The 14,626-nt window shown below is 39.7% G+C and overlaps 2 protein-coding genes across 4 annotated transcripts in view; one reads left to right on the top strand and one right to left on the bottom strand.

The window, feature by feature from the left end:
- Nucleotides 1-14,626, bottom strand: part of LOC138854256 (uncharacterized) — a 441,993-nt gene that overhangs the window by 360,648 nt on the left and 66,719 nt on the right. The gene's annotated exons all lie outside the window — the stretch shown is intronic.
- Nucleotides 6,203-13,838, top strand: LOC128692397 (uncharacterized). 2 transcript variants are annotated; one of them, XM_053781555.2, is made up of 2 exons: nucleotides 6,203-6,267; nucleotides 10,656-13,837. In XM_053781555.2, the coding sequence occupies exon 2, from the start codon at nucleotides 10,661-10,663 to the stop codon at nucleotides 11,390-11,392; it is 732 nt and encodes a 243-aa protein (XP_053637530.1). In that variant the 5' UTR covers nucleotides 6,203-6,267; nucleotides 10,656-10,660; the 3' UTR covers nucleotides 11,393-13,837. The 2 variants fall into 2 exon arrangements, with proteins under 2 accessions (XP_053637530.1, XP_069952414.1); XM_070096313.1 differs by lacking the exon at nucleotides 6,203-6,267 and adding an exon at nucleotides 6,730-6,797 and having other exon boundaries at nucleotides 10,656-13,838.

The raw sequence follows: 14,626 nt of genomic DNA, 5'->3' as shown, positions 1-14,626 counted from the left end.
GTGGAAACATTGGGGCTGTCCACGTTCACCTAACAGTAAGTAGGTACCTGAGTGCTAGTCGACTGGTGTGGGGTTGCATCCTGGGGGGGGATACCTCAGATTGGACTGTAAAGCATATTTGTGTAAAAAAAAAATATTAACTTCCGTTTACGTTCAGACAAATTCGCTGATATATTAAAATATTTAAAGAACTTGGAGCCGTAGAAATCCACGTCTTAAATGTAGAATGATTCATCTGATCGGCTTCAAACCTTCATCACTGGTGTAGTTTCCTGAACACAAGACTGACACTGATACTGGCTGCCGTAACTCCTAGTTTGGCAATTTTATTGAATAGTGATATTCATTGTTATTCAATAAAAGCCTCTTCCGATTTGCCTCAAAATCTTACTGATGATTTATTAAATAATAATAATGATAACTCACGAGTTTAATCTGAGTTGCTTCAAATCTGAAATTTTACTGAAATAGTTAAAAAACTTTAAATCATTGGACTCAAATCAGTTACTGGAGAATGCCTTTTCCGATCGGCTTCAAACTTTAATCATTTGTGGGCTTTATTAAGATACAGTTTGTCGCTCAATTTAAGATGTGTAAATTCCAATTTATCAATTTTATTGAGTAAATTCTTTTAAATGTCATAACTAGAGAATGCCTCTTCCGATAGTCTTCAAACCCTAAATGCTGGTGTGTCTTAATTGAAAATATTTTTGAGTTAATTTTGGGCTGGGTGGGGGGCCCATATTCTTTTCTTACAGGACTGTAGAAAATTTTAATAGAATATAAATCAGGAAAGAAAACCAGTAAAAATAAAACTCTCTGTTTTATGGCTTTTTTAAGTTTAACAAATTTTTCGGAACATTCTCAGCAACGTTTTCGTTTGCCTTTCCACAATTTTTTATTACCCGAGAACGCCTTAGTCGATCGGCTTTGAATTTTAAACGGACGTGTAATGTTCCGTGGGCAAGATTCATGGGCCACTGTGAAAGCGTGGGTGACCTATGCTCACTGCTACATAGGTCATTCCAAAATTTTGTTACTGTGTCATAGGTGGAGACAGGATCCTCTGATGTCCTTCAAAATTTCAACAGTCGTGTTTCTTACTTAGAAGAATTTTGGTATATTTAGCGGAGTGTATTGATGATTTTTTGCCACTTTTAATCTCGAAATAATATAATTTTATTTTACGTTAATGCTTTATTTTCTCTTGGTGCTGCTGAGGAGCTCTTGATCCAAGTAATTGTTGCTATCTAATCCTTGTTTGGGTCGAATTTGAATGCCTCCCATTATACAGGCGCTATACGACCCATACGGGCCTAGCGCTTTTTTGCTAATTAAAATATTGCAATTAATGAACGGCATCAATCTTATGTTACTGAGGAAATTTACTGACAATTTATTTCCGGTTACAGCCTCATAGGCTGCACAATTTATTTTTTTATAATTAATACACAGGTTATAAATATAACCATGTTTTTTAAAGGAGTGGAGGGTAAGCCAGCAGAAGGTCTCGGTCAAACGATCAAAAGCTCCCGTTGTGGGTCATCATATGACTAAGACCAGCGTCAGGAAACACTTATCCTGTTTCCTGACTAACCTAACCTAACCTAACCTAACCTAACCTTACCTAACCTAACCTAACCTAACCTAACCTAACCTCCACAATTAAAACATTCTCATGCTCCTCGTGTTAGTGGCTTCCTTTGTTCTTAATAATTATTGCATATAAACTGCATATTGTTTACTGCAGAAATAAATAAAGTCTGTTGTGCTTATCATGGTCACTTTTCATCAACAGTTCTCTAAGACTTTATGTAATCCTTCATTTCTCCTATCTTACTCTTATCTCTTTTCAAAGTATTATTAAATGATGGATTATATATATATATATATATATATATATATATATATATATATATATATATATATATATATATATATATATATATATATATATATATATACTACTAAGAGTTTCACAACTTTATTCCGTTCTCTTATAACTAAAATTTCAACATTAGATTTCAGTCTCCACATAGGTACACACCAGAGTAATATTCTCATGAGAAGATATACCGAGTGTGTTGCAGCTGAACATACGATTCCTTATAATTGTGCACTGATGCGTTGAAAACTGCATAAAGAGCGCTTTGAAAAAATTAATAAAATCATTGGTTATTTTAGAGATAAAGTATTAAAAATTAAATACAAATACACTATGAAGGTCGCCAGGACCAGTAAGCCAGTGGAAGGCCTCGCTCATGTGATTAAAAAACCTCATCCTGCTGTAGAAAGTCTCACCATCACATGACTTTCCACCGCACTTCTCAATTTTTCCTTTTCTCGATATCACATTCTTCTAAAAAATGCAAGTTGACTAGGGTGTTTTAAAAGTGTATATGTTCATTTACAGCAGGTGTTTCTGCAGGTTAAGTCTGTCAGCATTTCCTGAGAACAATTCGTAGCCTTGAGATTACTAGACGGAGGGTCGAGCTTCCATCAGTCTCAGTGCTGAGTAACCTTCACGGGTTTAGTGTTCACAAAGTAAATAATGGAAATATAAATTGCAGGTTGGGAGAGATAGCACAGCAGATTACAAAGAAATACAAATAGTTCTTCAAACATTATCTCTCAGTGAACAGCGGGATTTGAGCCTGCATACTCTGCATCAGTGTACACAGTACTTCAGCCACACAACCAGATCCCATACTTTTGATAAGTTATATCTTCAAATCCTGCCACATGCAGTGAACTTTGAGAGAGATTTTGGAATATTTAACAATTCTCAAACGAAAGAAATTATTTACAAACATTATCTCTCAGACCACAGCAGGACTCAAAACTACCCGCTCTATATGATAAGTTTAGTGAGAAAAGTACGTTAGCAAAGAACGAGCCTATACACTATTACATTATTACAATATGGCTGAATTAGGCATGTCTTAACAGTAAGCGAAGTGGAAATGGAAAAGACGGTTTTAACCAGGATTCGCTTATGTTACCTGTGTTATGTTGTAGTTTGGTGTATCAAGTCTATAAGAGGAGGAGAAGCACATTCTCTCTCAAGTAATTTAGATTGTGGCAGATCTCAGGCATACAGAATGCACCTAACATTTATAAACAATATAAATCTGTTGTTGTAACTAAGATTCGTAACATTTGTCAGAATTATGCAGGACTTGCTGCCGTAAGATAAGGATGACGTGTACAGGTAGTGATACCTGAATGGTGAAGATGTGTTTATGGTGTCATGTTCACTCACAGGATAAGTGATGCTGCCCAGGGGTGGTGAAATTGTGGTTGACAATGGAAAATGGAAAATTCCTCGTCAAGTGGCTCTAATCACAGGATGACCCCTCGCTCTGTTGAGATTGGTCACTTGACCGAGACCTTCTACTGGCTCACCAGTCCACCTCGGGACACAATCTTGTATAGGAAAGTTGTGCGACTCATGGCTTAAACGTTTAATGAATTTAAGGGGTTACCGACAGAGTACCGACTACCGAGATATATGGTTAAAACAGATGATTAGGACATAGAAAGCATTTATCAGAGTTTCGGTGGCATTGAGCAAAACGTTGTTTGACTTACTCCAATCTAAGTTCTTCGGGAACTCCCGCTGGAGCGGCGAGGGTTAGGCGGTCTAACGGGAAGGTTTTCCAGTACTTAATATTCTCCATATACCTACTGATTTTAGTTATGATATATATCATGTGAAGCACCATGCCGTCACTCACCATAACCTTCAAGTAGTGTGAGAACAGCAGATGAAGCGGCGATCTTTCCAGGATACAGCAACGTACTGGACCCAGTGTATTGTCATTTACAACCTCTCTCACCTTCCATTTAGCTGGATGCTTGACTTAATATGCTTGTAGTTAATTCCTGCCCATTTTCCTCACAGACATGTCCATCTTTAGCCTTCCTACTTGCCTCCACATGGAAAAATGTACAGATGTACATGTACACACATGCAAAGATGTACAGATGTACGTGTACACATACGGAAAGATAGAGAAGGTTAATATCAGGTGGAGTGTTGTATACGACTCTTACTAAGCAAGATGCTTCCTGCATTATGTATGTTTATCTGTTGCAGTGATGTACGTGGTTGTTACACGATCCCGAGATGATGTACTTGGTAGTTACATGTTGCTGGGATGATGTACGTGGTAGTTACATGTTGTTGGGGTGATGTATATGGTTGTTATGTCTTGCTGGGGTGATGTACATGGTTGCTACATCTTGCAACGTTCTGGTGGGATGATGTACGTGGTTGTTCGTGATTCAAGGACGATGTAACTGCAGTAAGTAATGTACACACCCCGTCTTCACAAGCCTGTAGTGACTCATCTCGCCACCAGAGGCGCAATGCGTCAAATCCTCTTTATAAAAAAGAGAGTGACTTTATGGAAATAATTCGGGAGTTAAAACGAACCCTCCCGTTTCTCGGATCGAACCTGATTACCTCCCATTCTTCGGGAGTTTGACCCTCATGGGTTTAGCACTTCCGCATGGATACCAAAATCACTGATTCTGTTTGGACTGATGTTTACAACTCGAGGTTTTTTAAATTGTGGGGATATTCATAGTGTCTCATCTCAGGCTGTACTCTATTCATGGTCTTTCTCTCTAATGTTGAAAATGCCATAAAATACTGACAGATAGATGATTAAGACACTTGTGCATCAGTTGGGTATCTTCATTGTTGAAACGTTTCTCCTACACAATAAGCTTCTTCAGTTAAACATAGAGGCAGTAGGTGTAGTAGTGAAATGAAAATGTAATCAGTCCATCAGCCTTGGATAAACAGTATTTGAGGTGGTCAGTCCCTTAGCCGTGGTCTCTCCATGGTCTCTCTCTCTCTCTTTCTAATTTGCATGGCCTTGCATCTGTTTGCTTAAGATTCCACTCGTCACTCACCTGAACACTCTGGTAGAATGATTAAGTCTTTCCGCAGTCTCTGTTCTCTTATCTTCTTAGTTCTCTCATTAGCTTTGCGTCAACACAAGAAACGATGTTTTTGTTTGTAGGATACATGCATGCTTATGTAGGATACACACACCTACCTATGTAGGATGCATGCATGCCTGCTTATATAGGATACACACACCTACCTTTGTAGGATACATGCCTGCTTATGTAGGATACACACACCTACCTTTGTAGGATATATGCCTGCTTATGTAGGACACATGCATGCTTATGTAGGATACATGCACACTTATGTAGGATACACACACCTACCTTTGTAGGACACATGCATGCTTATGTAGGATACACACACCTACCTTTGTAGGATACATGCATGCTTATATAGGATACACACACACATACCTTTGTAGAATACTTGCATACGTATATAGATTACGTACGACTCAATCTCACAAGTCACTGATATAATACTGGAAATAGTTGTCTCTGAAGACTTGTAACACTGGAATATTCACAGTTACTATGTTATCATCCGGTGTGTGTGTGTGTGTGTGTGTGTGTGTGTGTGTGTGTGTGTGTGTGTGTGTGTGTGTGTGCTCACCTAATTGTACTCACCTAATTGTGGTTGCAGGGGTCGAGACTCAGCTCCTGGCCCCGCCTCTTCACTGATCGCTACTAGGTCCTCTCCCTCTCTGCTTCCTGAGCTTTGTCATACCTCTTCTTAAAACTATGTATGGTTCCTGCCTCCACTACTTCACTTGCTAGGCTATCCCACTTCCTGACGACTCTATGACTGAAGAAATACTTCCTAACGTCCCTGTGACTCGTCTGAGTCTTCAGCTTCCAGTTGTGACCCCTTGTTTCTGTGTCCCCTCTCTGGAACATCCTATCTCTGTCCACCTTGTCTATTCCCCCAGTATCTTGTATGTGTATATGTGTGTGTGTGTGTGTGTGTGTGTGTGTGTGTGTGTGTGTGTGTGTGTGTGTGTGTGTGTGTGTGTGTGTGTGTGTGCCGCGAGCGCGTCACAGAGAGAGGGAGAGTGACCGACCTTGCAAGGGACATGTTTCTTGCTGGTAATGATGGCTTCCTGCCCACCCTCCACCTTACCTCAAACCTTTTCCTCCTTTCCTCTTCCTTCCTAACCTCCCCCTACCCCAATAACCCCTCCTCCTACCCCACCACGACCCCCACGACCTCCCACGACCCCCACTCGGGGTCCCTCCCGAACCGGATTGCGAGTATATAAGCTGCACTGGCGCCACCCGCGGCACACAACTCAACCAGCAGAGGTCTTAAGTGTATTCTCCCATAAGAGTTTCTTCAGAGTGCAAGTGAGTTTAGTGAGTCGAGAGTACACTTATTTAAGAGTTTCTTCAGAGTGCAAGTGAGTTTAGTGAGTCGAGAGTACACTTATTTAAGAGTTTCTTCTGAGTGCAAGTGAGTTTAGTGAGTCGAGAGTACACTTATTTAAGAGTTTCTTCTGAGTGCAAGTGAGTTTAGTGAGTCGAGAGTACACTTATTTAAGAGTTTCTTCTGAGTGCAAGTGAGTTTAGTGAGTCGAGAGTACACTTATTTAAGAGTTTCTTCTGAGTGCAAGTGAGTTTAGTGAGTCGAGAGTACACTTATTTAAGAGTTTCTTCAGAGTGCAAGTGAGTTTAGTGAGTCGAGAGTACACTTATTTAAGAGTTTCTTCTGAGTGCAAGTGAGTTTAGTGAGTCGAGAGTACACTTATTTAAGAGTTTCTTCTGAGTGCAAGTGAGTTTAGTGAGTCGAGAGTACACTTATTTAAGAGTTTCTTCAGAGTGCAAGTGAGTTTAGTGAGTCGAGAGTACACTTATTTAAGAGTTTCTTCAGAGTGCAAGTGAGTTTAGTGAGTCGAGAGTATATACACACACATCCCTCCCCACACACACACACACACACACACACACACACACACACACACACACACACACACACACACACACACACACACACACACTAAAGAGGTATGATAAAGCTCATGGAGCAGGGAGAGAGAGGACCTAGTAGCAATCAGTGAAGAGGCGGGGCCAGGAGCTATGACTCGACCCCTGCAACCACAAATAGGTGAGTACTAAAGACATAACATAATTTAACACAGTTTTTCTTTCTGTAATCAAAATCTTAAATAAAAATGATCTTCACTGAGCAAACAGAACACGTTAGAAACACGTATAGCGTAAGCCAACAAAACGGACTCGCGAGTGGATACGACAGTACAAATGGGCAAGAGGTCTATATAGAAACGAGGTGAGTCCACAGGACTAAGAGTTGGGGCGCAACCCCTACAAAAAAATTAGGCAATTACAAAGGGCCCAGAGACTCGACCCCTACAGACACAGGTTAGACAATGGCAAAACCCGACAAGTGGGAATAAAGAGTGGTAGCAGAGGAGGGTCCTCTTAATTCAACGTTTCGCCCACGGTCGGGCTCTATTACAAATTCAGGAACAAATAAACCGCTTTATAAGGCAGTGTATTTGCTCATTTCTGTGTACTTAACAGAGCACAGCATTGAGCGAAACGTTGTCTATAAAGGATCCTCTGCTCCCAGTGTATTTATTCCTTACACACACAGCTAGGAGAGTGCACACACAGCTAGGAGAGTACACACACAGCTAGGAGAGTACACACACAGCTAGGAGAGTACACACACAGCTAGGAGAGTACACACACAGCTAGGAGAGTACACACACAACTAGGAGAGTACACACACAGCTGGGAGAGTACACACACAGCTAGGAGAGTACACACACAGCTAGGAGAGTGCACACACAGCTAGGAGAGTACACACACAGCTAGGAGAGTACACACACACAACTAGGAAAGTACACACATACACAGCTAGGAGAGTACACACACACAGCTAGGAGAGTACACACACACAACTAGGAGAGTACACACACACAACTAGGAGAGTACACACACACAACTAGGAGAGTACACACACACAACTAGGAAAGTACACACATACACAGCTAGGAGAGTACACACACACAACTAGGAGAGTACACACACACAACTAGGAGAGTACACACACACAACTAGGAGAGTACACACACACAACTAGGAGAGTACACACACACAACTAGGAGAGTACACACACACAACTAGGAGAGTACACACACACAACTAGGAGAGTACACACACAACTAGGAGAGTACACACACAACTAGGAGAGTACACACACACAACTAGGAGAGTACACACACAACTAGGAGACTACACACACAACTAGGAGAGTACACACACACAACTAGGAGAGTACACACACAACTAGGAGAGTACACACACAACTAGGAGAGTACACACACACAACTAGAAGAGTACACACACACAACTAGGAGAGTACACACACAACTAGGAGAGTACACACACAACTAGGAGAGTACACACACACAACTAGGAGAGTACACACACACAACTAGGAGAGTACACACACACAACTAGGAGAGTACACAGAGTCAGGTATTTAATACAGATGTTTTGTATCAATTTGATTTATCGTAAAAAATATATAATGAAAACTGCGAATTCTATCGCATGATGAGTTTACAATGTAATTAAAAATAATAATGATTGCGAAATTATTATATCACTAAAAGGAAAAACAGTAATAATAATAAGAGTCAAATAATAATAATAATAATAATAATAATAATAATAATAATAATAATAATAATAATAATAATAATAATAATAATAATAACAATAATCAAATAATAATAATTATAGTAAAAAAATAATAACCATAATCAAATAATAATAATAATTTTAGTTAAATAATAATAATAATAATAATAATAATAATAATAATAATAATAATAATAATAATAATAATAATAATAATAATAATAATAACAATAATAATAATAATTAAAATAATTATAAAATTATATTAATAATCAAATAATAATAATAATAATAATAATAATAATAATAATAATAATAATAATAATAATAATAATAATAATAATAATAATAATAATAATAATATGTGAAGACAGGTATATACCACTGATGTTAGTTAACACGTGGCAGTCAATGTTGTCATTGAGAAGTGACGTATTTATACTAGTTGTATGCCAGAGCAAGATTGTATACATAAGGACATAAGAGAGAAGTGGATGTGCAGTAGATCCGGTGGCCCCAGGTAACACTGGTCTTACTCCCAGGTCTTACTCCCACACATTACTCCCAGGTCTTACTCCCACACATTACTCCCAGGTCTTACTCCCACACATTACTCCCGGGTCTTACTCCCACACATCACTCCCAGGTCTTACTCCCACACATTACTCCCAGGTCTTACTCCCACACATTACTCCCAGGTCTTACTCCCACACATTACTCCCAGGTCTTACTCCCACACATTACTCCCGGGTCTTACTCCCACACATCACTCCCAGGTTTTATTGCCAGGTCTTACTCCCACACATTACTCCCAGGTCTTACTCCCACACATTACTCCCAGGTCTTACTCCCACACATTACTCCCAGGTCTTACTCCCACACATTACTCCCGGGTCTTACTCCCACACATCACTCCCAGGTTTTATTGCCAGGTCTTACTCCCACACATTACCACTCATCCCACTCATCTCTCTCCAAGGCTACTTACACTCAGTCATTGCCACTGAAAAGACCACCAAACAAATGTGTTATAAGTATTATTTCTGGTTTTGCCGTAGAGTAAAATGGTCATTTTTTTTTTTAGCGAGGCAGTAGGCTAGTAAAGAACAGAAAGGTACAATACCGTGACTGGAACAATACACAAGTAACTCGGAAATAGGAGAAGGAACTTACGACGACGCTTCGGTCTGACTTTATAAATGGTCCAAGTCCGACCGAAGAGTCGTTGTAGGATCCTTCTCGTATTACCGAATTATTTGTGTATAGTAAGTTAGCAGACACTAACCTCCCAGGAAGGTATTACACTCCTCTGTCAGAAACACCCATAAAACTCTCCACTATATTTGCTTCGGTGACTCTGCCGGCAGCGTGATTTACGTACGAGAAAGTAGGACTACAAAGTACGCATTTGATGGTCATACAAGACACAGAAGTGGTATGGAGCTTTTGTTAAATGACTACATTTTGCCCACGCAAGGAACTTTGTCAGCGTAACTTTATAAAGTTCCCTGCGTGGGCGAAACCCGTGAATTATTATAGGTTCTATACAGCTTCCGTGTCTTACATATATATGGGGCCACTCATCTATAATTCTTTTAGTGAAAGCAGTGTTCTCCTGGATCTTTCCTAAATTAATCTCACTTGCAGAGAATGTATAAGTTCTGGCTTGATTATATATGTTCAGCGAGTTATTTATACATCCTTTATTCGTGTAGGTTAAGGGTTCTCATTCTAATCATAGCCTAAAATATTCTTCATACAATAGACTAAATTCTTCATCTCTCTAATCATTTTTCTCCAATGTATAAAATCGATGTTGTAATATGGAGAGCAGAACTGCACCTCATGATTTAAACGAGGTCTTACCAACGGTTCAGAGGATTACAGTGTGACTTAATGTACCCTGGCAGGGAAAAATGGTAATATATATTTAATGATTGCATATCTGATTCGCGACTAGCAGACGGAGGATCGAGCTGTCCAAATTTTTTAGTGGTAAATGAAAAATAAACAGATATATTTGGCATGAAAATGTAAACGTATTTTAACATTATTTTCTGATCCAGGAATCATGCAGCTGAAGATGTGGCTCGTCCTGGCCCTTGTGGCTGTGATTCTGAAGGAGGCATCATCTTTCATCATTCTGGGGACAGCAGCAGCGGTGTCAGCAGCAGCGGCGGCGGGAGCAGCAGCAGCTGCAACGATATCAGCGGCGGCAGCCGCAAAGGCGCTGGCGTTGGGTGCAGTCGCTGCTGCGCCTGCCTTGGAGATCGTTGGAGGAACCGCTGTTCTCCTGGGCACAGCCGGTGTTATTGCAGGTGCTAAAGGTGTTGCTGTAGGTGCTGCTGCTGCTGCTGCTGCAAGTACTGCTTCAACTGTTGCTCCAGTTACTTCAAGTTATGGACATACTGTCATCTCCAAAGAGGTTAGGTTCCGGGGTAAGCGTCAAGTAACCTACGTCCCTGACAACGTCTTATCTGACAACGATGTAGATACATTGTTCTCCGCCGCCCGAACCTTGGACAGCCAGACCAACTGCGGTCTGCGGGTGGTGTGCGAACTGGCGGCCACCCCAGAGAGCCAGCTGGCTGCTGACGAAGCTCTAATCCTCTCCCTCTTCGGCAGGCGGCTCAGCCTCGTCCACGACCAGATTAACAGCCCCGTCACGCCCTTCCAGCTGGCGTATTTCCTCGGTAAACAGTCCAGCTCCGCTGAGGCCTGTGCTAATACCTACAAGAAATGCCACCACAACTCCACTGAAATCCTCGACATGATTCGAGAGCAAGGTCCTGACCGTGTCTAATATCTTCACTACCAACATTTCACTTCTCACCTTAATGCTCAATCATATCTGTCATGTCTTCATCTCAACCCAAATAATCAATCACTAACCACTACTTTAATTTTAATTTACACCTGGAAAACACCGGCTGGACAGGTTCCAGTGGTACACCACAACGTTTCCCCAACAGTAAGTCCACGCCAAGCAACCAGCAGAGCTGAAGAGCATAACTGATACAAGATCCAATAAACAACTGCACATAGTGCGACAATTTGCAAACGCAACTGAAAAAAAATGCATTCACAGATGAATAGCCCAAACTATCAATGCTTTTTTCAAAAGCTACTAAATTTTTAATACAGAAAAATCGCACTATACACACCATTAAAGAAGAATGTTTACTGTATATCAATACTAACATACTCTAATATAAAGACATATTAAGATATGGCACAGTCTTCAGTAAACAACTCTTGAGGGTCCCGTAAGAACCCCGACACTCGCTTGGTAATAGAAAGAGACAAGCAATTTAGAAAAAAAAAGCATAAACAAACGCTAGAGAATATTTATTTAGATGTTTCGCTAATGGGTCCTCGATTAGTTTTAGCCAAGTAATTAAGGGGCCAGAGCCGAAACGTTTACTAGGTAAATACGTCTTACTGTTTGCTTAAACGTTTCTCTAAACCATTATATTCAGACACCTTTCCTTCCCAGGGAGGCTAAAAGTCTCCTAATGAATGTTCAAAGCGAAATGTGCCTTCATTTCAATGGAACACATAACACATAGACATAGCCACATGCATGAAGAATTAGCCTATATCTGAACACAGTTTCGCTCTACTATGAGCGAAACGTTCACGAAATAAAAGCTTGTTCTTCACTCCTGAGAAAGGTCGGCGTACGAGAGGAATTACTAATACTCTCTATCTTCTCTTTGCAATAATAAAAGAGTTGATCAACCAGCCTTCATTGCACATCTCGGACTTAAGAGTTGCCTGCACTAACAGTCTGATCGATCACAGTAGACACGGTTAATGACCGAAGCTCAGGGGTACCGAGGAGGCGAATTAAAAGCTTCAGGTAGAATAACGGTCACAATACCGTGGTTGAAACAATTCGCGTCTAGCCTACAAATCTACAAAAGTCCGTCCTGGATCCCCCATTGTCAAGCTGCGTATTAAAAAAAAAGCAACGTTTTGGTCCACGACGGAGCGAAACATCGCTTAGCGTCAGTCTCTCATATACTAATACTGACAGATTGTGAAAATCAGAGATGTTTATCTAGACGTTTTCTGAAAGAGACATTTCGCCACTAGTGGCGAAACGTCTCCTTCAGTAAATGTCGCGATTGTTCATATCTGTCCTATTCTCACATTCCAGGTAATCTTGAAAGGTAAAATTAAGAGGAGTTTCAATTTTAAGAGGCTTGGCAACCTCTTGTTACTAAAGAAACGTTCAGGTTTATTCTTGTAGGTGAAGAAACAGTCAGATTTATTCATGTAGCTGAAGAAACAGTCAGATTTACTCTTGTAGCTGAAGAAACAGTCAGATTTACTCTTGTAGCCGAAGAAATAGTCAGATTTATTCATGTAGCTGAAGAAATAGTCAGATTTATTCATGTAGCTGAAGAAACAGTCAGATTTATTCTTGTAGCTGAAGAAACAATCAGATTTATTCTTGTAGCTGAAGAAACAGTCAGATTTATTCTTGTAGCTGAAGAAACAGTCAGATTTATTCATGTAGCTGAAGAAACAGTCAGATTTATTCTTGTAGCTGAAGAAATAGTCAGATTTATTCTTGTAGCTGAAGAAATAGTCAGATTTATTCATGTAGCTGAAGAAACAGTCAGATTTACTCTTGTAGCCGAAGAAATAGTCAGATTTATTCATGTAGCTGAAGAAACAGTCAGATTTTCTCTTGTAGCTGAAGAAACAATCAAATTTATTCTTGTAGCTGAAGAAACAGTCAGATTTATTCTTGTAGCTGAAGAAATAGTCAGATTTATTCTTGTAGCTGAAGAAATAGTCAGATTTATTCTTGTAGCTGAAGAAACAGTCAGATTTATTCTTGTAGCTGAAGAAATAGTCAGATTTATTCATGTAGCTGAAGAAACAGTCAGATTTATTCTTGTAGCTGAAGAAATAGTCAGATTTATTCTTGTAGCTGAAGAAACAATCAGATTTACTCTTGTAGCCGAAGAAACATTCAAATTTACGTGTTAGTGGAATGTGTGATGACAATCTCTTACTTCCATTAATAAATACTTACCAAACATTGATACACAAATGGTTTTACTCTTTGTACCTTCGATAAATTTTGAAAAAAAAAAAATCTAAACCAAAAGGTAAGGCAATTTTCCCAACCAATTCATCTGATATCACTAACAAAAATTAATTAATGTTTTTTTGTTTTAGACAAGCCTCTTTCTGCTGGTAAACAGGATGCCAATTTGTGAGCAAAAAGCCAAACATTTCTAACCAAAGCTTAGGCCTCTTTCTTAAGTTCTCTTGTTCGCTATGAGAGGAAAGGGGCCGATAATAGTTCACTAAAACAGAGGGTTGCTCTTGCATGAAACCCGTTCAGAAGAGGTGATTTTTATATGAATATCCAGAGGAGGTCTGGATGGTGAATTATGACAAGTTTAATCATGTACTTGGAGAAATAAAGATTATTGGTACTAATATTTTTTAACACAACGGCCGTCTCCCACCGAGGCAGGGTGACCCGAGAAACAAGAAACGCTTTCATGAAGTTTTTTTTTCTTTTGACATATAGTAATTTATACGAAGGGAAGGGGTTACTAGCTCCTTGCTCCCGGCATTTTAGTGGCCTCTTACAACACGCATGACTTACTGAGGAAGGATTCTTCTCAACTTCCCCATGGAGATTATTATTATTATTATTATTATTATTATTATTATTATTATTATTATTATTATTAATCCTAGATAACCATCCTCACTTGTGCATTTGCCTACCACTGAGCAAAAGCGTATTATGCATCCCGTGTTTATCCTATAAGCAGTAGCGTACTGAGCACTCAGTGTTCAACCTGAGAGTGTTAGTGTACTGTGTACCCCGTGATTATAATGTAAGCGAGTGTTGTTTCATTCTCTCTTCCACCTCCCGTGTTCATTCTATTATCTATATTGTGCAGCATGTGCTCATTCTATGCGAGGTGGCACATAAGTACACAAGAGAAAAAAATCAGTGCTGAAAACCTATTGGCACATACTAGGCACGTCTTACACCCAG

This window comes from Cherax quadricarinatus, chromosome 53 (assembly GCF_038502225.1).
Source record: "Cherax quadricarinatus isolate ZL_2023a chromosome 53, ASM3850222v1, whole genome shotgun sequence".
Taxonomy (NCBI): Eukaryota; Metazoa; Arthropoda; class Malacostraca; order Decapoda; family Parastacidae; genus Cherax; species Cherax quadricarinatus.
This window is presented reverse-complemented; position numbering and strand designations above follow the sequence as displayed.

What these genes read in the sequence shown, in the direction of transcription:
- LOC128692397 (XM_070096313.1), top strand. Translation starts at nt 10,661, where the DNA reads ATGCAGCTGAAGATGTGGCTCGTCCTGGCCCTTGTGGCTGTGATTCTG.